The sequence below is a fragment of the Apis mellifera genome, linkage group LG15, assembly GCF_003254395.2.
Source record: "Apis mellifera strain DH4 linkage group LG15, Amel_HAv3.1, whole genome shotgun sequence".
Classification (NCBI taxonomy): domain Eukaryota; kingdom Metazoa; phylum Arthropoda; class Insecta; order Hymenoptera; family Apidae; genus Apis; species Apis mellifera.
In genome coordinates, this window is record NC_037652.1 from 2,528,660 (window position 1) to 2,552,906 (window position 24,247).

The 24,247-nt window shown below is 23.2% G+C and overlaps 5 protein-coding genes across 16 annotated transcripts; 2 read left to right on the forward strand and 3 right to left on the reverse strand.

Annotated features, from left to right (window-relative positions):
• Positions 1 to 31: 31 nt before the first annotated feature.
• Positions 32 to 9,078, reverse strand: LOC724207 (phospholipid scramblase 2). Of its 9 annotated transcripts, none has more exons than XM_026445568.1 (7): positions 8,970 to 9,078; positions 5,621 to 5,709; positions 2,378 to 2,470; positions 2,082 to 2,278; positions 660 to 815; positions 414 to 584; positions 32 to 318 (listed from the first exon to the last, which is right to left on the reverse strand). In XM_026445568.1, the coding sequence occupies exons 2-7, from the start codon at positions 5,697 to 5,699 to the stop codon at positions 277 to 279; spliced, it is 738 nt and encodes a 245-aa protein (XP_026301353.1). In that variant the 5' UTR covers positions 5,700 to 5,709; positions 8,970 to 9,078; the 3' UTR covers positions 32 to 276. The 9 variants fall into 9 exon arrangements, with proteins under 9 accessions (XP_026301353.1, XP_006559257.3, XP_006559256.3 ...); XM_006559194.3 differs by lacking the exon at positions 8,970 to 9,078 and adding an exon at positions 6,226 to 6,424; XM_006559193.3 differs by lacking the exon at positions 8,970 to 9,078 and adding an exon at positions 6,182 to 6,424.
• A 483-nt stretch (positions 9,079 to 9,561) lies between these two features.
• On the forward strand, positions 9,562 to 13,214 carry LOC724366 (ras-related protein Rap-2a). Its single transcript, XM_003249411.3, has one exon. The coding sequence runs from the start codon at positions 9,790 to 9,792 to the stop codon at positions 10,333 to 10,335; it is 546 nt and encodes a 181-aa protein (XP_003249459.1). The 5' UTR covers positions 9,562 to 9,789; the 3' UTR covers positions 10,336 to 13,214.
• A 2,552-nt stretch (positions 13,215 to 15,766) lies between these two features.
• On the reverse strand, positions 15,767 to 18,667 carry LOC724249. Its single transcript, XM_026445419.1, has one exon. The coding sequence runs from the start codon at positions 18,664 to 18,666 to the stop codon at positions 15,841 to 15,843; it is 2,826 nt and encodes a 941-aa protein (XP_026301204.1). The 5' UTR covers position 18,667; the 3' UTR covers positions 15,767 to 15,840.
• Positions 18,668 to 19,079: 412 nt separating this feature from the next.
• Positions 19,080 to 20,207, forward strand: LOC551839 (1,2-dihydroxy-3-keto-5-methylthiopentene dioxygenase). 2 transcript variants are annotated; one of them, XM_006559198.3, is made up of 4 exons: positions 19,080 to 19,284; positions 19,602 to 19,681; positions 19,776 to 19,955; positions 20,059 to 20,207. In XM_006559198.3, the coding sequence occupies exons 1-4, from the start codon at positions 19,179 to 19,181 to the stop codon at positions 20,191 to 20,193; spliced, it is 501 nt and encodes a 166-aa protein (XP_006559261.1). In that variant the 5' UTR covers positions 19,080 to 19,178; the 3' UTR covers positions 20,194 to 20,207. The 2 variants fall into 2 exon arrangements, with proteins under 2 accessions (XP_006559261.1, XP_624227.2); XM_624224.6 differs by having other exon boundaries at positions 19,082 to 19,301; positions 19,562 to 19,681.
• Positions 20,208 to 20,738: 531 nt separating this feature from the next.
• LOC414008 (ribonucleoside-diphosphate reductase subunit M2) lies at positions 20,739 to 24,028 on the reverse strand. Of its 3 annotated transcripts, none has more exons than XM_006559200.2 (7): positions 23,789 to 24,028; positions 22,549 to 22,611; positions 22,281 to 22,466; positions 21,970 to 22,205; positions 21,664 to 21,892; positions 21,338 to 21,556; positions 20,739 to 21,266 (listed from the first exon to the last, which is right to left on the reverse strand). In XM_006559200.2, the coding sequence occupies exons 1-7, from the start codon at positions 23,855 to 23,857 to the stop codon at positions 21,114 to 21,116; spliced, it is 1,155 nt and encodes a 384-aa protein (XP_006559263.1). In that variant the 5' UTR covers positions 23,858 to 24,028; the 3' UTR covers positions 20,739 to 21,113. The 3 variants fall into 3 exon arrangements, with proteins under 3 accessions (XP_006559263.1, XP_026301205.1, XP_016772337.1); XM_026445420.1 differs by lacking the exon at positions 23,789 to 24,028 and adding an exon at positions 23,069 to 23,116; XM_016916848.2 differs by lacking the exon at positions 23,789 to 24,028 and adding an exon at positions 22,735 to 22,753.
• Positions 24,029 to 24,247: the final 219 nt, after the last annotated feature.

Sequence of the window (24,247 nt, forward strand, 5' to 3'; positions counted from 1 at the left end):
ATCATAATATTATATAGAATTGTAAAGTTGATTAAAAATTTAGGAATTGAACAATTTATTTAGTCTTGTAATAGAAATCTCAAAAGATAAATCTCATACAACTCGCAAAATCTCACACGCTATTATTAAATACACTTTATGAATAATGAATAATATTCGTACTTCAAATTATTTACTAAAATACAAAAATATCAAATCAATAATATTTATAAATCGAAATCGTTAACGATATTGTACGTTTTGGTACAAATATTACTTTCATTGTAATATTTTATTTTATAGCAAAACACTTTGTCTTCTTCGTTTATAAAACAAGTCCTACAACAATAAATATATAACGTAAATATTTATAATGTCGATAAATTTATATAAATGCTAATAATTCAATCGAAATTTTTATTTTCATAACTTACGAGTAAAAAACAAGCGCCAAGAAGAACACTTTTAATTTTAACGTCTAAATCTAAAGGAAAATTTATATTGAAATCACCAGTGGTTACGTCGGCAAAAGGAATGAAATAATTTAACATTTTAAATGTTATTTTAATTTCTCCAACTTTATATTTATAATCTGTAGATTTTATCTGAAAAAAAAAAGAGAAATTACGTATTAACTAAACACTTACATATATACTGTATGTTGAAATTAATATTTTTACCTTGTACACTATGTTATTACAAGTTGGAAACCTTGGTCCTTTTAATCTTAAAACAGTTTTCCCAGTCGAATCATTAATAGAAAATGTTGGTCTTAGAAAGTAACAATTTTGTGAGATAGAACCGAGTAATACATCTTCAGAATACACTTGTAACGTCTGCAAACAAATTAAAAAATTCAAATTATTAATCTTAAAGCTATATATATATATACGATTAAAAAAAATATATATAAAGAATGGCGGTAATTTCAAAATTATATATTATTATATATTATATTCAAACAACATTTGGCATTTATTGAAGAAAAAAAATTAAATAATATTTCAATTGAGTTTCGACAAGAAACATTTACGCTTAATATCTTCTCTAAAAAAGTCATTTTTATATATAGATCTATTTCAAAAAATTTGCATAAAATGAATAAGTCAGCATTACGCTCGGTTATCAGTCTTTTTATTTTGCACGTTATGCGAAATGTACAAGTAGATACAAATTATAGTTTGATGTAATTAAATTTAATTTGTTTCTTTTACAACTTGCACGTATAAAAAAAAATTTTATAAAGTTAATTTTAGACTATCTTTAAAAGAATAAATTTTATTATTCCATGAATGATTTTAATAGCATATAAATATTTATATACGATAAATTACTTTGACTTGATTTACTTTTTCACTTGTTTTGTATCCAAAAACATTTATAACCGATGTTTCGTCAAAGGGTTTTGTTCCTAATGCTCTCATATGGGATCAAATGAACGAGGTTCTTCACCGCAGACTGAAACAGCACGTCCAAAAATGTTGACGAGCGGTGCTAGTCAAAGAGTATCGATCGTGACCGGCTTTTCTAATGGCCCGAATAACTTTTCGTCAAAGGTAATCTACAGATGGTGCGCACGTGTGAAGAAAGTTAGCGCATTGTGTGTGCACCGCATGTTCGAGAAACTCAAGCGAACGTTTCGCGAGCTCTATCTATTAGCCCATCGTAAATAAAAAAGAAATTGTGGTAGCGTGGCTGGGGGACTGGTATCCTTCATGAATTGATTATTACGTTCATATATAAAATATGCTTTCATCGTCATACAATTGCAACTGCGAAGGTAAAATAAAATGCTATTGTTATATAGGAAAAATAAAGAAAAGAATTTGTCAATAGGTTAAGTAAATGTAAATGATAAAAATCATAGGTTATGCAATTTAATATTAACCATAAAGAGAAGCAATTTAAATAATTAGCATTTAAATCTAACATTATTATTAAGGAAAATTTTTCATTATCAAAATTATACTATAAAGATATTATACAAAAATTTTTTAATTGACATGTCGTGATTGACATTTTTTTTTTTTTTCGAATTGTTACCACGCGTATTTGATTGTTAATTCAAATATTTTTTTATAACATGAAAATAACAAAAATACCTGAAATGAACAAGTAAAAGGTTGAACCATACGCAGAAGTTTTCTTCCGTAAGAATCAGTCACATGAAATTCGCAAGTACTAGAAGAACCCAAACATAAACGTCCCCACCAATCTGATTGTTCCGTAACATTAAATATTGTCTCTCCTCTGATATTCAACACGAAGAATTCATTTTTAACATCCCAAAAATGGTCGACTGTAATTATTTCATTGATTTATATACACGTTACAATAATTGTTTAAACAGTGAAATAAATATAATAAAAAACATAATATATTTATTTTAAAAACCAACCTTCTCTTGTATTTTTCCGTATGCCTAAATAATCAAGGACTATAAGGTATTCCAAGCCGGTTGGACAAGTCATATTCGGCAATGATAAGCCACCTTAAAATATAAAATAAAAAAACATATTGAAAATTATATTTCTTCTTTTAATTAGATTAATTAGATTAATCGGTTGACCGTTTTTTAAATATTTTTAAACCAGATTGAATTTCAAAATAAATTCGAATATTTATTTAAATTTTAATCTAGTTTCAAATTCAAATTTATTTGAATTTTTATTTTCAAATCAGAATTATTAATTTCACATAACGATTAAATTTTCGTTAATATTATTTTTACCTGATCAATTAGCTTTTTAAATTTATTTTTAGTCCATTTAATTATTATTCAAGTATGTAATAGAATTACCTCTTTTCCTCATCCGTGAGAAATCTGGTATAACCTTTTCTTTTTGATCTATATTTTTTTAACGTATCCCTAAATAAAACGCGAATTCGTTTTCGTATTTGTTGTATTTTCGCTTTCCAAGAAATTTCCAAATATTCAGACTCCATCACTTATATACTTTTTCACAACCAACATTCACTTTTAATTTTTCTCAATTATAAAATAAATATATCAAAACAACTTATTTAATTATTTAATTTAAATTTTTAAATATATTTATTGAATTATTAATATTTATATTATTTTTTAACCACCATTTTTTCTCATAAATTCTTTCTCGTAAATTTTTAATACATGAAAATATATTTCATTCGTTCATTTAATGCAGGCACAAGAATAAAATTGTATACTGAATTATTGGAAGCACTAAATACACTAACGATCGTTTGTTTTCTCAAGTTTCTCCTTCTCAGCAAAATGATAAACTTGTGTATGTATTTTTCTTGGGACAGATTTACCTCTTCAAACGACTGTGTGTTTCACGTTATCTTTGTAGATAAATAAAATAAAATAAATGCTTTCCTCTAGGTTAAAACTTTTCCAATTATGATATCTTAAAATAATTTAAGATATTTTTATCCTAATATATTTGTTCACTTTTTATTATTATTTCTGATAATTTATTTTAAGAAATGAAAGAAAGAAGGATAATATAACAAGTAAAAGCGTGAAAATATTTAATTAAATTATTTACGAATGAGAATTATAATAATTTCAACTTTATTCAAATTATATATAATTATTTTATAAAATAAATGATTATTCAATCAATTAATCAATTTATAGTTATATATGTCAATATTTATTGATAAAATATTGTATTCTGAACATCTTACTAAAAAAAAACAGATGTATTGAAAATCTTCATATTGTGAAGTGGAATTTTATGAAACCTAATTATGAATAATTATGTTATTCATCGATAGTAAATTGTCAATCCACCGACGCATGAATAGACGAATTATTTCATAAATTAAATAAGAAGATTATTTACTCTTATTTAATCTTTACACATTATTAATTAATCATGAATCATGTTAATATGCAATAATATCACAGAATTTCCATTTTATTCTATCGGCAAAAAAAAAAACATTTTTAAAAATTTCACTCAAAGGAAAAAATTTTTTCTTTATTTTTTTTTCTTATCTGACGATAAGAGTTTATAGAAATAAACAAATGTGTTCAAAATTCAAGGTTTCTTCTAACGTCAATTGTATTCATTTCATTTGTATTCACCACAACTTTATTCTTAAATTACTATCCGTAAAGTGAAACCAAAAGAAGCAACAAAATAAACCAATAATATAATAATAATAAATAACATATTTTTTAATGGAATTTTCATATCGGAAAAATTTCGCTTTTAGATAAATATATGTAAATCCAGCAATCATTTAACATTTATGAATTCTTAGATTCATTCATAATTAAACATTAACATCATTATAATATCAAATATAAAAATTTCAATTATCCGAAATTTTCATTCAACACTTGCGATTATAATTATAGCTATTCTGTTATTCGTATAAAAAAAAAATGGCAATATAATTAACATAAGATAGTATACCGATATTTGCACAATGCATTTTCACAAACAATATTAAATAATTTAATACAACCACACTCATAATCTGTAAATGAGTTAGTTAATTCGTTTTTTTCAAACAATTTAAACATCGATCGAGATCCAGTTGAATTGCGCGTAGGGATTAACATTTATTGCCGATAAAAGAATGAAACAAGCGACAGGCACACGAAACTGGATGTCACTTATCCCGCTTACGTGACGCTTCCATCAACGAAGACGACTATTATCTACTTACTGATCATCACTTGGCAAACAGCGACTCTGTCTATCGTGCTATCGTACCTCGAAATTCACGATACAAACTTCTTTTCACGTACCATGTACTTTGAATTTATAACTTATTATAACATTATCTAACATTATCTAACACAAGGTACGTAATTACTTATTTAGTTAGTGAAGATATTTTTATTTTATAATAATCTTTTTCTTTTGTCTCTCTGATTCATTGTATACGATAAGAATATTTTTAAAAATAAGATAAAAATAAGATAAAATTAAAATAATTATATTTTTTATTTTTTATGTTAAAATGTTTATATATTTATTGACAATACATATAATATAAATATACATATTATAAATATGTATACATAAATATAAATATAAATAATATAATTATAATTGTAAATAATATAATATAAATATACATATAAAAAAGAAAAATTTCAACAATATAAACTAAATTGATGCTTATGTAAATAATTAAATTTATTTTTATAAGTTGATCTATTGATTATAATTTATTATAATTTATTATATATGTATAAATATGTAATTAAAAATTAAAAATTTTTTTTTTCATGTACATTTGCATATGTTTGAATAGTTTTTATGTAATTTAAAATTATAATTGTATTTTTCTTTATTTTTTTTAATGATTTACAAATTTAAAAAATTAACATATATTTCAATATTCGATTTACAGTGAGATATCATATTTTGTTAAAAATAATTTTAACAAAATCTGATGAGGAATACACATATACATATCTTACGAATTTCATAGACAAAATTTACATATATATATTATACTTAAAATCTTTATCAATGAGGAAATTTTTATCAATAACAAAAATATATAAGATATATTTAAATATTAAGATATATTGAATTTAAATGTTTATAAATAAATAACAATAATCATCAGTATATAATAGAAATATATATATATATAGAAAAATATTAAAAATGCAAATAAATTTTACCTTCTCGTATGATTGGCACTTCGGATTGCAAAGATTCATCTTGTATTGGTGCAGTTGGTGAAAGATGAAGAGAAGTCATGTTTATTTACCTACATACATATCAAAATTATATTATTATATATAATAAGAATATCTAATATTTTTATTGATGTATTTATAAATATTTTTTAAATTCTATCTAAAAGTTATAAAAAAATAATACGATTACTTGATAATATTAAATTGATGATAATATTTAATTTTATTTATTTTTTAAAAGTTTAATAATGTATTAATTATAATATTTTTAGAACATTTTTATTAACATATAAAAAAATGCAAATAAATTAATGCATCTTATAAAAAATTTATTATTATAAATTATTATAAATTATTAAAAGAATTATAGATTACTTACTTACTTATATTAATTATAATTTACTTAATATATAAAAACTAATGATATAATTTCACATAAAAAATCAATAATTAAACAAATTTCTCTTTGATTTGTTTTGATATTTAGGTTATGTTTATGTTTTATATATAAATTCCTCAATCGGTAATACTTTTTATAAATACCTCCTTTATCAACAAAGCAGATATACTGAAATTTAGTTACGAACAAGATCGTATGGTGACGAACTCCAATCATTACACTGTTTATGTTATTGAAATTGTCAGGTCATTGTCCGCTCATAAGGGTCGTTGTAACTGAGGACATAAACTATATAAACTATAGTTGATAACTTCTTTTTTAATTGATAACAATCCTTTGTCTTTCGATATGTCTATGATCGATAAATTATATGAATATTAATGGTTAAATACTAATTAAATGTATTATTATATTGCAACTATATTGTTATATTTACTATATATACTTATATTGTTATAAATTTAAAAATAAAATATATAATATTATAGATTATTATAGACTATTTCCATATTTTTACTATCATTGTTCACGCAATTAAAAATGTTTTTCATATTAGAATTATTCAGGAATTGTTTACAATTATTCATATATTATTTTACATATTGGATGATTCATTTTAAATATTATAAGCTATTATCTCAAGAACCATTAAGGATAACAGAAAAATTTCTTTAAATGTTATATTTTTTTTTGTCAACAAAATAAAACATTATTAATAATTTTTTTGATAGTATCATTAAATTTCAAAAGATTATTTTGCAGTCTTCAATATTTTTCAAGAAAACATTTTTTATAATACTTTGTATATATGAAACATGCTATATATTTCTACGTTGTTGCAGTTCTTTCTATTTCCACTTTATTCATTGTCAGTCTATTTAGGTTATAAATTTGATCATTATGATACATCAAATTTTCATTGCTTTTTTATATAATATAAATTATTAATAAATTATTAAATTATAATAAATTAATATATATATTAAATTATGTATACAAAAAATATATATTTATATATATATAAATTATATTACATGACATACATATATATAATATATAACATATATATAAAATATATTAATTATATATATTTTATATATTTTATTGTGTATATACATATATAAACATAAAAAAATTATATGTATAAGATAAATAAAATTTTTTATAGATTTTTTAATTTATATTATATAATCATATCATATATCATATAATGAAAAAAACAAAAAAGAGAAAGAGATATTATTATAAGATAAAAAATCAAGCGAAAAAACAAATATACAGAAAACATGTAAAAAAATTTACTATCAATTAAAAAAGATCTCAAATCTTAAATTTAACTTAACTTACCTTAAACTTACCTTAAACTATTTTCATTTCATTGCACTATTTTTTAATAGTGTTGAATTAGATTTCATGAGACTTAATTGACAGTTTCCTCGTTTGTTACGAACAACTTCGAACAACCTCGATGACTTTTCGCTCGTATAATTTTTTTTTTTAATGCATGCATTCATAACATGCACTGATTACGCTTTTCACGGTGAACGAACGACAAATTAATCAAATTAACGCTATATAATCGAAGCGCTAACTAAATTTCAATGCTGCTCCAATTAATGACAATCATTGATTGAAAATCATTGATAAGCATGCCAATAAGTGTATGTGCATTTCAAGATTATAACATTATTTTGTGTTCAAAATTGATGTTTTAAATAAATCATCTCATTTACTTATTCATTATCATTTGCGTGTAATTAAAATCATTATTCTAGTTTATAATCTTTTTATTTATTAGCATTAATAGTTATAATATTTATATGTAAATAGTATATAAACGTAATATATATTGTAAATTTATAATATAAACTTATAATATAAACTTTTAATAAAGTACAATATATTGTTTTGTAAATAAAACATTTTAGCATATGTTACTAATTATTATTTATTGTTACTTATTATTCTAATAATCTTAAATCGATATTATTATTAAATAATTTTTTGTTTTCTTTTTTGTATAAAAGATTAGACTAAAATCAAATGTAATATTTAAAAAATAATAAAAATTAGTTTTTAATTATGAGTAACTAATTATCATCACTAAATACGTATACCTAAAATGATGCATTATTCAGTTATGTACACTTTCATCGGATGATGTCATTGTGTCTCACATGTATCTACGTTCGCATACCACAAGGTCGTCAGCGCCATGACTGCTGGAATGACGTATTTACATGGCACACTAATGCATGGTTACGCCCTTTGACGGTGGAAAACGAAACATGAAATTTATATATTATATTTCTTCATTTCCTTCCTTTTTTTTCTCTTCTATTTTTTACTATTTCATTTTTTCTCAATATAATCCAAAAAAACAGAAAAATTTAATACTAAAAATATATAAAAAACTAAGTTTAATAAAAAATAGATTTTATATTACACAAGTTTCTTTCTAAATTATTTTATATTGATCTATTTTAAGAATTTGTATATAATTATATTAAATATGTATATTTATATAATCTTGGAAAAATTATAAAAAATTTTGTATAGTTAAACTACCAACCAACAAATAGTAGTTTTTAATTTAATTTCGTAATTTAAAATTATATAATTGTCTATTTATAAAAATTATTTATATAATTAAAATTAATATTATTATCAATAATAATTTATGCCTAATAAATCATTTAATGAATCAATATAATATTATATTTTTATTCAATCATAATATATATAATGAAATATAATTCAGATGATTTTTATTAATAAAAAGTAATAATAATAATTTATAAATATTTGAGAAATAATTATCAATGATCTATTAATAAAAATAAATATAAATAATAAATAAAAAAAATAGATAAATCATGATTATTGAATAGAAAAATATTTGAATATTGAATGAATATTAATAAAACTTACTGAACGCTTGGAAGCGTGAGATCGTGGATAGTGTTGTCTGGAAGATAAGGGAATGACATTTGCATCCGGTAAAGGGAGTTTCCGTGATTCTTCTCTTACTATTTTCCTTGGGTTCAATTATACACAAAGAAAGAGCGATCGTCAGTCTTCTCATCCAGCGCTGTGATTCGTCCAACTTTTCCAATCCAATCGGAATTCACCAATCATAGAACAGTTCAACAGAGGAAAAAAGAGAAATACTAGAAAATTTGAAAACACGTCTTAAAACTTGATTTTAGATCTTATAAAATAAATGCTGGAAAGATATAGATTGAATATATGTAAACTAATAATAGATTAAAAGGATAGAAGCAATACTCAATGTTCGCGCAGGAGCTTCGAAGAAAATCCAAGTGTGATAAGATGGCGTCACGCACGTCAGACCTAGGGAAGAAGTGAGGGGTAGAGGAAAGACAGGAAGGAGGCAGGCCAGGCGAACGTCGCCAGGGGACTGCGGTGTGACAGAGAGTGTGAATACGGTGCTGTCATGTCTTCTTTGAGCTTTAATAACGGCTATATTTCGATCACGGTGAAATCTTGTGCACTATCCATTGTTTAGTAATATTTTCAATGTCTTTGTTCGACAATAAGAACTGTTCTCGTTTTATCGTATTCGTTTCAATAATACGAAAACGGAGTTAATAGCGGCAATCAATCCTCTTGTGTTCGAGAAAGAACAAACGTGCAACGATAATCAGTTAGGTACTCGGGAGAGAGAACCTTCCTCTCGGTCCTGGACACGTCGAGGAGGAAGAGGAGACGGAGGCGAACTGCCAAAGAGATGCGCGAGTTCAAGGTAGTCGTCCTCGGTTCGGGCGGGGTAGGCAAGAGTGCACTTACCGTGCAATTTGTTTCGGGATGTTTTATGGAGAAATACGATCCAACGATCGAAGACTTTTATCGAAAAGAAATCGAAGTGGACAATTCACCGTGTGTACTCGAAATTCTTGATACTGCCGGTACTGAACAATTCGCGAGTATGCGCGATCTTTATATAAAGAACGGCCAAGGCTTCGTCGTAGTTTATAGTCTGACAAATCATCAGACTTTCCAAGATATCAAAGCAATGAAGGAATTGATAACACGCGTCAAAGGTACTGAAAGAGTACCGGTATTACTTGTCGCAAACAAGCTAGACCTCGAACATCAACGTGAAGTGGATACTGCTGAAGGTAACGCTTTAGCACAACTTTGGGGCTGTCCATTTGTTGAAGCATCTGCAAAACATCGCACAAACGTCAACGATGTATTTGCGGAAATTGTACGTGAGATGAACGTCAGCCCGGAGAAAGAGAAAAAAAGCTACTGTTGTTGCAGCATCCTCTAATAATTAATCAAAATCTTGAACCAGGCTAATCAAGCCATGTTAGGTAAAAGAAATGCATATAGTGGCTGATCGCAGTACACTAGATGAAATTTAATATTCATCTGGTGGCTACGCTCTCTTTCTTAGGCTCAATATTGGGCTTGTGCTGTGAATTCGCCAATCTGTAAGACTAATATTATGATCATACCCAGGATTTTTGTGAATTCAAATATGTCAAAGACTCATGCCGTCTCTTGGTTCTTTTTCTATTGGAAAATCACAGCCTGCTGTTTGGCTAGCTGTTAAATATTTTAATATACATGGATAGTATTATGTGTAATATTATTGTAATATATAATAGTAGTTATAAGTGAGCAATGAAAGAGGTAACTCCGTCAGCAAAGGACCAATACTCGCGAGACAAAGAATGAAAAAAAAAGAATAGCAAAATGGAATAGGAAAGGATACAGATATTGTCAAGGGTGATAACAGAACTGCCCTGTGGTAGTTGTTATTTGTTAACAGCGATATCAAACTCAATATGTCTAGCTTTCTGCTCAATCTGAAAAAAGCACCCGTTGCATATTTGTTCCAGTCCATGAACCTCTATTACTCACAGGTTAGATGATGATTAACAAAACATCAAAACAAATTATTTGCAGATATTGAAGGAATCACTGTGGTGGTCAGCCATTTTCAAATAGTGAAAAGAATTTAAATTTAAAACATCTAAGTATATATACTGTTTACCATGTACAGAATTGGGAAGAAGATAGATTGTCTTAGATACATTGTGCAATGATTTCTATTAATGATATATTATCTATGCTCAATTGTCAGAGGCTGCAGTAAAGAATACATTTTATAAAGGACTCGAATGGTGTGTCGTTAATGGTATTGGTATTGATTGTACAGTTTTAATAATATAAATACATTTTATTAAGATGAATAACTAAAAATAGTCACTTTAATTGGTAGAATTTTATATTTGAGACTAGAATATTTAAATAGTTGTTTTTTTCATGAATTTAATAATATGATTCCATTGCATACTACATATTATTTGTATGTATTTTTATTTCAATAAGAATTATCTTGAGAATTCAACGTGTAATATTTAATATTTTAATCAATCACGGCATAATGATAAAAAACATAAGAAATAAAGAAGAAAGGAGATTGTAATAATATTTATAAAAGAATGTTAATGCATAACGTCAATCATAAACATAATTATAGAATTTATATGGTAAAATATAAAAACAAAAATACAAGATCTTTGTATAAAAAGTTTTATAACCAATTTTAAACAAAACCAGCAAGAGAAGGTGAAACTTTGAAATATATATTTTTGTTTTGCAAAGGCTTGCTGGTACATTGATCCCTTCAACTGCAAAATACATATGTGGTATTCATAATAATCTACAATATATCCATTGCTTTATATAAACAAAAAAATCTCCTTTCGAAATTCATTATCATTGAGTTTATGAATGTAAATGAATAGATATAATAAAAAAAAAAGAAAAAAAAAAGAAGCAATGGACTCCCTTATAAGTAGTAGTAGGTCGTGTGTAACTTTTCTCGTGTGATCAAAAATCATATTATCCGATGTTAAATATCGCTTTTATACCATAACAGTCATTATATTAACTCGATATATTATTATTTAACGCCACCATCGAAGTCATTAATTTTTGTGTAATCGCCGCACAACGTACCTTAACAAAAATGAGGGTTGCTCGATCAATTATCTTTTCTTTTTTTTTTTATTTTTATTATTATAAATTTTATCGAAGGATTTCAATCCCAATTTCATAAAAAAAGAACAAAACGTGTATTTATAGTTTGTATAATATCTACTTATTCGCGTCTCAATTATCCGTCTTTCGGATCGATTACGAATGTTAAATTGTACACGACCGATAACACTTCCTAGTTTGAACTATCAAAGGACTATAACGTCGAACTGAAAAATTTCAAATGAACTGATGTACAGTATTTCTATCATTGGTAGTTAAGTGAAAAAAAAAAAAAGAGTCTAACGATAGAATTTTTGGGAAGAGTTATCGATCGTACACTTAATTCGTTCTTTCCAATTGTCGGTGCACTTTTAGAAATGTCATTTCGCAGCGAATGTGCGAGGTTGAATGTTTTTCTTTATGACGTCACAAAGCATTTAGCTTTGTATATATGATTTCTTTAAAAATTTGTTTTTAATTTTCAAGTCTTAGATTAAATTTAATTATATTAATTAGATAATTTATTTCTATTTTTATTTTTTAGTCTCATTCCAAAATATCATTATTTGTAATCTTATTTTTACAAACAAAATTATATACACGATATATACATGATATGTTAGAATAAGACTTGAATGTAAAAAAAAAAAAAAAAAGAGAGAGAGAGAGAATTCGAAATAATCTCGCATATTCGTCTAATAAAGGGTGCTAATACGTTTCGTCAGTTTAAGATTGATGAAGCGTATATTACCGACGTAGCGAATCGGTCATCCATATTTCGTTACTGTACTCGAGTGTATAAACAGGCAAAGAACAAAAAGAAAAGGAAAAAGCATGGAGGGCAACAGATATAATTACTCGTATCCTGTATTTTATCACTTGGAAAATTCATAGTCTCGCTGTGATCCCGTAGATTATAACCGCAGTTTTTCTATTAAAAGATGATGATAATGACCGCGTATAGAAGCCTTTCAACGGCGAATCAAAGGGCCTCTTTGTGAAATGTGTAATCGCTCTCGCTCCTTTATTATCGTTACGTTTTTTTTCGCCCTCCTGAGTTTTTTGTGCTTTGCGAAAACCATAGATTGACAAAAAGGCAAAAAGAAAAAAAAAAGAAAAAAAAAAGAAAAAGAAAAAAAGAAAACAAAGGAAAGAAAGTATAATATGAGGAAATAAAAGAAAGAAAAATAAGAACGCTCATTGACTGCCCGCAGGATAGCTTTCTAAGTATTATACATACACATTAATGCACGAAAACGGAATAAAGAAAAAAAGAAGTTTCTATATTTGTATCGCTTCTAAATGTAACGCACACGTTTCTCTAGTGCGGGATCGCGTTTTAACAATATTTTTCTAAAGAATGCGCTGAAAATTTTTGTACATTTAAAAGAAGAAAAGAAACCCAAAAAAAAAAAAAGAAAGTAATAATAATGATAAAAAAAAAAAAAACTGTTCTCTACTTGGAAAGCTATCGCACATTAAGAAAAAAAAAATCGAGCTTCGTCTGAATGAGCATATCATAACTGTCAAGGACCAGGTACGTTTCCTTCCTTGTTTTTTGGCCAGCAAATTTTTTAGTCGTTTTGAACTTTCTTTTGTATAAAAGAAAAAGAAAAAAAAATTAAGCAAAGAAAGCACAAAAATTCACCATCTACAAACGATTCGCATACGATTTTATAATTAGATATAAATAAATGAATAAATAAATAAATGATATAAATATATAAATATATAAATATATATATATATATATATATACATACAATATATATGTATACATGCAGATTTGTTACGCAACTGGATCACATTAATTCGAAAAACACCACGATTTAGATATATATCGGCCTTTCAGTACTACCTGCGTATAATATTGAGTACGAAATACGTTATATTTTTTACAATGTGAAGAATCTGTAAATATTATAGCGTCGAATTATATAATAATAATAATAATAATTATAATAATAATAATAATAATAATAATATTAATATTAATATTAATATTAATGAAAGAAAAAAGAGATGAAGGAATACTGATCTGACATTCGAAAAGACAACAATGAGAATGGCTTACAGTAAAAAATGTGCATTTCATTGACAAACGACATTTGTGAAATATAATTGTTTCTTTGTTGTTTTAGCGGTTTTCCTTTGGTTCGTTGTTCTTTGATCAGATTAAGCAATAATATCACTTGGGTAGACGAGAAACGGATACTCGAGACACTCGTAAACGAACACCATCTGCAAAAATTGTTTGCTGGTATTTCGATTTTTTTTTCTTTTCGTTTGTCCATATTGTGAAAAGAGAAATAAACGAAATATATAGCATGCGTTATTTTTTACCAGTAGAAAAAAAGAAAAAGTAAAACATAAAAATATGTGAGATCTTCATGTATTTCTCTATTTTTTACACAAGTTAAAAACAAATATTCTCATTCTTGATTATTGTTAAATATTTTTTTAGTTTGATGTTTCATGTATTCCGTTGAACGTTTCATGTATTCCGTTTTTATATTACCAGCATAAGAATCTAGTCACTATAGAAATCTTGTAACTCAATGACATGGAAAAAGATGTATGATTAATATTGAAAAAAAAGTAACAATTTTACTATGAGAGATATATAAAGATCTGTAATATCCTATTGTCTACTTCAATCAATTTTTAAATGAAATTATTTCAAATATTAATTTTCTAATATGACTTAATTAATTTAGCATGAATTAAAAAAATATTTTATAATTGTTGATTAAAAAAAATTAATTTTAAAGACAATAGGCTGATACAGTAATTTTATCTAATATTGCAGACCAATTTTTTCCATGAAAGCATTGAGACTATCCAGAGGAAACTACCCACTTGATTTTTGCCTGTCTCAATACTGGTGCACATTTTTTCTTTGTATGCAATTTTTTCACATTTTTTTATTACTAACCATTGTACTGGCATTTTGGAAATATCGCACAAATATAATATAGAATAAAAATAAATAATAATTTGTATTGATTTTTAGACATTCCTATACAATGTAAAAATTAAAAAAATTTTAAATATAAATTTTAAATATAATTTTAAATATAAAATTAAAGTAATATATAATTTTTTATCGATAATATATATAAAAAATTTTTATTACTTTTTTAATTTTTTAAAAAATTGTTTCACATAAAGTAATATCAAATAGAATGATTAGAATATATTACTAAAAGTTAATTTATTAATATATATAATAATATTTAATATTTGTTAATATCTCTAGTAATTTGTTTGCCTAAAATGAGAAGATTTTAATATTTATCTAAATTTTTTTTCATTATTAATCATAAAAATATTTTCTAAATATTTTATGATTTATTATAAATTTTATAATAACAATTTATATAGCAAATAAATAATAAGTAAAAATAATTTATAAATATATTTTAATTAATTTTATAATTAATATAATTTCTTTTTCAATATAAATATTTTTAAAAATAAAATTAATAAAATTAAAAATAAAAGATTAATTAATAAGAAAGAGAATAGACAGAATTTTTACTTTAAATTTTAAAATGATAATAAAAGAAACTTTTTAAAATTATTTTTTATCTTTACAATGATTAAATAAATTCTTTAAATAATTCTTTAAAATAAAATACATTTTAAAAAAAATATATAAACTTAAGATATTAGTGAATAAAATTTAACAAAAAATTAATCTTTTGATCTACTTTTTCATTTACAACATTTGCTTTATTTCTCATTTACAATATTTTAAATGATTTTCGTAATTAAAGATAATTTAATTCAAAACAAATAGTTCATTCATTTTTTTTATGCATTCGTAAGCTTCTGTTGCAGGCACTCTCATACAAGCAGAAATAACTTCGTGTGTTATATAAAAATTCGAAACTTTTAGTGAATGAGGTATTTTACATGTTACTTCATTATATTCATTATTGTATTCAAGACACTGATCGCTAAAATGATGAAAAGTATTTAAAACATCTTGCAAAAAATGTACAGGATCATTTTCTGTATAATTATTTAAATGGGTAAGGCAATTAGTGAATAAATCCGCATAAGGACTATGTTTTATACTTCCATCAAGTTGATTAATATTTTTAATTAATGATTGATATACTTTCTCTTGATTTTCCATTCCTTCAACCAATACAAATGTTCTACAAAAACGTATAAAAGATTTAAGTAAAAATGCAAATAAATCGTTTCCACCGATCGATGGATATTCCAAAGATAAGCAACATGCTTCCATCGTTAAACGAAGAAAATGATTGTATGCATCAATCTCATCATTCCATCCGAAAGCGAACCAATATATAATAGTAAGCTCTGAACCTAATCTTTGATATTCTTCTTCGGTTGAACGAATAATCAAATGACGCAAAAAGTCTTCTCTTAATAAACTCAAATCGGACAAATAATGTCGCAAACTTTCCGAAGTTTTTGGATCTTCTTTTAATCTATTTAAAACAATAAAACAACGTCTTTCATAATCTTCTATTATATCGATTACGCCTTTATGCATTAAATACCAAAGAGGAGCAAAATGTAATGTGTCGATTGGTTCAATTATAGATTCAATTCCATTAAAAATTTCTTTTTTTATTGAAACAGAACAGATTTTATTTTCTAAAAAATATGGCAATATTCTTGTTATTTGGACAAATATTTCACTACTTATGTATTTTGATATATTTGTATTTTTTCTGAGGAATGACATTTTTTTTGCAAGAGCTATTATTAAATCTTTAATATTCGTTTCTTTGGTACATTTAATTTGTAGTTTACGAATATTATTAAGAATAGAATTTATATTAGATACATTAAAAGTATCTTCCTTTAAATATGGTATATAAACATTATTTATTAATTCGTATACTTTAATTATAGAATTATCTAATATAACATTCACAAAGTCCACGAACTTTTTAGTGTTCCATTCTGTATTTTCTATACAAATGATTTTTAAGACACTTGTTATTAATATTTGATTATTACCTTCTCTTATTTGCATAAATGGTGATAATAAAAGTAAATCATTAGGAGAAATCATAATATTTGTATAATGAGAATAGCCAATAGTAATTTTCAAAAGTATTGTTAATATCATTTTAGGATTTTTTAAAAGAAACAATAAAACGGTTTTTAAATTTGTAGAAGTTTGTAAATTTGCATTTCCCATAATGAATTCATGAAATGCTTCTTCCAAATGTGGAGATTCTAAATAATTTTTGCCATCATATTTCGTTAAATACATCATTACAATTTCGTAAATATCTGGTATATTTTGACATGATAATATTTTCATAATTAAAATATAACTTGATTCTTTTAAATCTTCTGCAGTCGATTGTGTAAGAATAAAAGTAAGATATTCTAACAATATTAAACAGTCTTTCTTTTCTAATGAAGATCTATTATTATAAACAAAATCAAGTATTGTAGAATCCCATTCTTTATATCTACATAATAATTCTTTCATAAGTTCCTTTTTGCCATTGGATATAGCACAACAGAGTTCTGATAAACTTAAAACAAAAGTTGATTGTTTAGGATCTGATTTAGATGATAATTGTTGTAAACATTCTATTAAATGGATGTTTTTTGATAATTCTTCATCATTTGTTATAAATTCTATGAAATAATAACATTCAATACCAATAGAACGTTGTAAAGAAATCATTTTGTTTTCTTCATCATCCAACTCTGCCCAGCTTAAATAAATATTACAATCAATTTCTTTGATTTTATTTAACAATAAATTCATCAATTGTTGATTTAATGTTGATATAATATTTTCTATCAATGTATTTTCATAATGTATGTATGATTCTCTTCCAAATGTAATGTTATATAATTTTTCAAGATCATTAAAAGTAGGTAGTCCTTTAGTTTTGCATTCCAAACATCTCTTTATTGTACAAATTAATTTTTTTAACATAATACCATGTCGTTCATATTTTTTTAAATCTGATACTTCTATCAAATAAGGTAATTTTGAATTTGTTAATAATAATAAAAATTCTTCAAAACTTAATAATAAATTTTGTATACTTTCTTCAATATTCTTAGACTGTACACTAAGTTCCTTTAACTGAAAGAACTTAGTATATATAATAAATATCAATTTATATATACTTTTAATTGATCTTTGAAAAGGTAATTTATCTATATGCTTTGTAACTACTTTCACTATTTCTGTACAAAGATCAAATGGCATATATAAAAGAGATTCAATTAAAATATTCTCATATTCAAAACTCCATAATATTTGTATAAATAAATATGGAGACAAAGGTGGACACATATCAACTAAATGTCCACTAACAATATCTTCTCCCAATCGTTCTTGGTTTTCAAAATTAGTATTCAATAATAAATATTTATATGACTGTACACATTTTTCATTATTTATTGTAGTTTTTTCTCCTATAGGTATATCATAGGTTTTGAATATATTTGTTATTGATTTACATATGTCATCAATGTGACTATTATTTTCATTTGTTATACATGAAATAAGTAATTTCAATTCTCCACATTCTTGATTTTTTTTCATAAGATACATTTGAATTTTTTTATAAAATTCATTCAATTTATCCATTTTTTTGAATAAAATTAGATTTAAATTCTTTTTTTTATAGATAGAAATTTATGTATAGATCTTTTTATAAAGATCTCTGAAAATAATATAATGATAATTAGATATATTAATTATTAAAGTTATTAATAAATATAAATTCATAAAATTAATAAATATAGATATTTATAATATAAAATAATTGAATTGAGAATATTAAAATTAAAATACATAAATAATTTAAATAATACAAAAATAAAATACGTAAGACATTAAATATCAACATTAAATTTTTATATTGATAATATTTATCCTTTACATATTTAAAAAAATAAATAAAATCAAGATGTAAAATTTTTAATTAAAAATAATATTTTAATATTAATTAAACAAATAACTTTGTATGTAATCTAGTAAAAGAACAACGTACCGGCTTTATATATATAGTAAAGTAGATAGTTATACATATTAAGGTTACGTCACTAACAGATATAAAAACTACAATCAATCTATACGAATTTGTTCATAAAATAAAAATGGTTCGTGCGTGGTACATGGATAATAGTAATATTGATCAACGATTAGAACATCATAAACAACCACCTGAATATATTTCTATTGAGAATTTATTCAAGATAACAGGTGTTGAATATTTTCAGGTTAAATCAAATTTATTTATTTCATTAAGATTTCTTTATTACAATTAAAATTTTATTAATATCTTTAATTTTGGTTTTAATCTTTCATTTTATATTAAATAAATGCTTTTATTAAATAATATTTTAATGCTTTTATAAAAATTATATAAAAGAAAAATTATTTTAAAATTTAACCTTCATATGTTATTGATTAAACTAGTTAAATAAACTATTTTATATTATTATTTTATTTCTTATTTAATCTAATAATATTATTATAGATTAATTATAAAAATTATAAAAATGATAACATATTGACAGAATTAAAGAAAAAACGTGGTTATACATACGAAGATGAAATAGAATGTTCCAAAAAATGCCTTCCAAATTATGAAGAGAAAGTAAGTTAAATTCAAATTTTTAATATTTGTCAATACATTTAAATTATAATTTATAAAAAATAAAATAACAGTGAACGCTATTTTAAATTTTTAGTTAAAAAATTTTTTTACTGAGCATCTTCATACTGATGAAGAAATAAGGTTAATCTTAGATGGATCAGGATATTTTGATGTTCGAGATAAACATGATCAATGGATACGTATTGAAGTTCAAGCTGGAGATTTAATAATTATTCCTAGTGGAATATATCACAGATTTACTTTGGATATTAACGTAAGAACTCTTAATATTAATATTAATAAATATTAATAATTGTTTCTTAAATATTTGAAAAAATTTATTTTAAAATTCTATCTATTTTCTTTTCATTATATAGAATTATATAAAAGCAAAACGTTATTTTGTCGGAGAGCCTGTTTGGTTGCCTTACAACAGACCAGCTGATGATATGGAATGTCGTAAAAATTACTTAAATCGTTTGAACCATGGTTTTGAAGTGGAAATTTTTTAATCCTTATTATAAAATTTATACAAATAATTAATATTTTTTTGAAAAATAATATAGAATATCAAGTTATATTCAAATTGAAATTCTAACAGTAAATTTCACACAATTAATATATTATATAATTATTATATAATAATATAATATAATATATTTAATATATATTAAAATATATATTAATATGTTATAACATTCCAATGTATTAAAAATTCTTTTTATTCAGATATAACTGAAATTTTCAATTTATATAACATGTATGTACAAATTTTGTAACATAATAATTGTTAAATATAAATTTTGTAACTTTTAATATATATAAAATATAAAAATTATATTAAGAGTTAAGATTTCATATTTGTATATTTCTATTAATTTTTCTTTATTAAATTATATATATAATATATACATAAAAAAGTTTTATATAAATACTGATTTATTTTAATTATTAAATATTTATCACTTCGATTTTCACATTTTTAAACAAATTTCATTCATTCGTTAATTTCTAACTAACTAATTTCTTATTAATACATTTTAAAATAAAATCGCAATTTAATAATATTCCTAATATTCTTATCTAACAAATATTAACACGCAAAATAATGTCATAATAAATGTACAGTTTTATAACTTAATAAATATAATAAACAAATAAGTCCAATTATTTATCTCTACATACATATTATTGTCAAAATATAAAAATTTGAGAAAAATAAATTTTACAATTATCAATCTTCGTCTTTATAATGTACACTTCAATTCAATTCAATAAATGAAAAAAGAAACAAAACAATAATAAAAAATATTGTCTCGAAAAAAATATAAATAAAATGATCTTATTTTGTATATAAATAACAAAAGATTTAAAATTATGTAATTCTTCATTTCAAGAAAAAAATAGTTTACTATTATTTTTGTCTTATAAATTAAAATTCAGCATTAACAGTAAAATTGCTTTCAATTCTATCTTGCATTACTCCCCATTTTTGATATTCTCCCACTTTTTTTTCAAAGAAGTTTGTCTTACCTTCTAAAGAAATATGTTCCATGAAATCAAACGGATTTTCAGACATATATATCTGAAATTGAAAATATTTTGAATTAATAATCATAAATATATTATTATTAAAATTATAATATTTTTACAAACCTTTTTACAACCTAATTCTACAAGCAATCTATCTGCAACAAATTCGATATATTGACACATAAGTTTACAATTCATGCCTATCATTTCAACAGGTAATGCATCTGTCAAAAATTCTTGTTCAATTTTGACAGCATCTTTAATAATTGATGTGACTCGTTCACAAGATGGTTTTTGTACAATGTGTTTGAACATTAAACATGCAAAATCACAATGTAATCCCTAAAAAGAAATAATTTTAATTGAAATATTTAATATATTTTCTATTTCTCATTTTATAAATATATAAATTAGTTTCTTTATTAAATATTTTTACTATATGCACTGACCTCATCTCTAGAAATAAGCTCATTGCTAAATGTAAGTCCTGGCATAAGACCTCTCTTTTTTAACCAGAAAATAGCGGCAAAACTACCACTAAAGAAAATACCTTCTACTGCAGCAAAAGCAACTACACGTTCAGGAAAAGTAGCACTTTCATGATTTATCCAATTTAACGCCCAATGAGCTTTTTTTGCAACACATGGCAAATTTTCAATAGCATTAAATAAGAAGTCTCTATAGGTAAAAATAAAATATCAAATATAATAAACAAAAACTTAATAATTTATTTAAAAAATATTTTATTTATTTACCTTTCTTTTGCATCTGCAATGTATGTATCAATTAACAAAGAATACATTTCTGAATGAACATTTTCCATGGCAACTTGAAAACCATAGAAACAACGTGCCTCTGTTATTTGTACTTCTTGACTAAATCGTTCAACAAGATTCTCATTAACAATTCCATCAGAAGCTGCAAAAAATGCTAAGACATGAGATATAAAATGTTTTTCACTGGCAGTTAAATTATTCCAATCAAATACATCCTATAAAATTAAAATTATATAATTATTAACTTATATATTTTTTTTTTATATATAACTAGTTAAAAAAAATTATACTTTAGAAAGATCCACTTCTTCTACTGTCCAAAAAGATGCTTCAGCTTTTTTATACATTTGCCAAATATCAGGCCACTGAATAGGAAAAACAACAAATCTACGTGGATTTTCTTTCAATAAAGGCTCTAATTCTGGATTAAATTTATTTTCTTTCAAATACATGTTTTGTATAGCTTTTGTATTTATCTGAAATATATAATTATTATATATATTATTAAAATATTATAATAAATTAATATTATCATATAAAAACAAATCAATCATTTACCACATTTTTACTACTATTGCCTTGAGAAATAATTGGTAAAGTACATAATTTCTTTGGAGAAGTCTGAAAATAAAGAAATTAATATAAATATAAAAAATTATTTCAGTAAATAAATAATTAAATATAATTAAAAAAAATTTTTACAAATAAGAATTGAAAATTATATCAGTTTAATTTTTCACTCACAAAAGGTATAAAAAATGTTTACAATAATATTTCAAATAATAGAGATATATAAAAAATCATAAAATTACAAATTTCATTATATTGCATAATTGCATGTAATAATATTTGCACAGTTAAATTATGAAGGAATAACTATGATAACCTTAAAACATATAAATATTTTTTATCCAAAAGTATAACAATTATGATAAATTGCTATAAATAATTATTATAAAATAATACATTTTCTAAAATAGATTTTACTTATGCAATATATGTATATGTATATATATATATATATATTCATATTTATATGTTAAAATTATTTATCAAAAAATTTTAATTTCTTATATACCATAAAATTAATATTTAATTATTAACAATATTTAACAAATTTTTTTTGCATTAATATTACAAAAAAATTATATTATTATTATTATTTATATATAAAAAATTAATAAAGAATTACAACTTATCTTTGTTAACACAAAGAACATATAAAATTAATAAAAACAATTTGTTATATTATTTAATTAATGTTATATTATATGATGAATTCTTAAATCTTTTATTTTATGTGCAATAAGTAAATTTTTAATTTATATTTTTAACTTATATAAATCATGATCCAGATTCTTTATCATATTACAAAAAAAATTATTTACATTGAATTTTTTTTCAATAAATATTTGAAAATTTAAAAATATAATTTAAATAAATATTATAATTTTAAAATTTATTTATAATAAGAACGAAATAAAAGAAAAAATACTCAATTACAAAAATTCTTATTGATGTTAACAATTATTTAAAAGAATAAAAATAATAATAATATATTAAGAAATATTAAAAATATAAAAAATATTTACTAAAAGCAAATAATTTATTTAAAACTATAATAGTATATATATATATATATATATATATATATATATAGCACATTATATATTTTGGATATATATTTTTTTATAATTTTTAATAAAAAATATAAAGAATATTAAGAAATCATCACAAAATCAGAAAATTTTGTAAATAAATTAATATAATGATTAAATAAAAATATTAATGAATTTACCTTATCTTTTAAAGAAACGTTCTCCAAATGTTTACGAATATTTTCTTTAGTGGAAATTTGAAGTGGCATTATAATATTCAATAATTATGATAGAAAAAGTACATAAAATAAAATAAAATTAAAATAAAGTAGAATTACAATAAGGTATATCTAAACTTTACTGTAGTCTAAAAAGCAGAGACTCAAATGCTAAAATGTAATACCAGACAGAAATATTCCTCATTGATACCATCTCCGTCTGTTTCGCGCCAAATTATAACTAACCAATTAATGTATTACTTTTTACCGCCAAAACCCATTTGCATCTATAATATCAAAATAAGCATAGATTTATGAATAATAATTTTTAAAAAATTTTTTAAAATAATCTTCTCAATCTTTTTAATAATAATTAATATAACAAATATAATACATTGTCATTGATTTTTCCCGCTTATTTCTGAGATTGCAATTTTTGGA

What these genes read in the sequence shown, in the direction of transcription:
- LOC724207 (XM_026445568.1), bottom strand. Translation starts at nt 5,699, where the DNA reads ATGACTTCTCTTCATCTTTCACCAACTGCACCAATACAAGATGAATCT. An exon ending in CTTTTACTTGTTCATTTCAG is followed by an intron (nt 816 to 2,081) that starts GTATTTTTGTTA and finishes ATTTGTTTGCAG; the next exon opens with ACGTTACAAGTGTATTCTGA. An exon ending in TTGGCGCTTGTTTTTTACTC is followed by an intron (nt 319 to 413) that starts GTAAGTTATGAA and finishes TTATTGTTGTAG; the next exon opens with GACTTGTTTTATAAACGAAG.
- LOC724366 (XM_003249411.3), top strand. Translation starts at nt 9,790, where the DNA reads ATGCGCGAGTTCAAGGTAGTCGTCCTCGGTTCGGGCGGGGTAGGCAAG.
- LOC724249 (XM_026445419.1), bottom strand. Translation starts at nt 18,666, where the DNA reads ATGGATAAATTGAATGAATTTTATAAAAAAATTCAAATGTATCTTATG.
- LOC551839 (XM_624224.6), top strand. Translation starts at nt 19,179, where the DNA reads ATGGTTCGTGCGTGGTACATGGATAATAGTAATATTGATCAACGATTA. An exon ending in TTCCAAATTATGAAGAGAAA is followed by an intron (nt 19,682 to 19,775) that starts GTAAGTTAAATT and finishes TTAAATTTTTAG; the next exon opens with TTAAAAAATTTTTTTACTGA. An exon ending in GATTTACTTTGGATATTAAC is followed by an intron (nt 19,956 to 20,058) that starts GTAAGAACTCTT and finishes TTCATTATATAG; the next exon opens with AATTATATAAAAGCAAAACG.
- LOC414008 (XM_006559200.2), bottom strand. Translation starts at nt 23,857, where the DNA reads ATGCCACTTCAAATTTCCACTAAAGAAAATATTCGTAAACATTTGGAG. An exon ending in GCAATAGTAGTAAAAATGTG is followed by an intron (nt 22,467 to 22,548) that starts GTAAATGATTGA and finishes TATATATTTCAG; the next exon opens with ATAAATACAAAAGCTATACA. An exon ending in ATTGCAGATGCAAAAGAAAG is followed by an intron (nt 21,893 to 21,969) that starts GTAAATAAATAA and finishes TTTTACCTATAG; the next exon opens with AGACTTCTTATTTAATGCTA.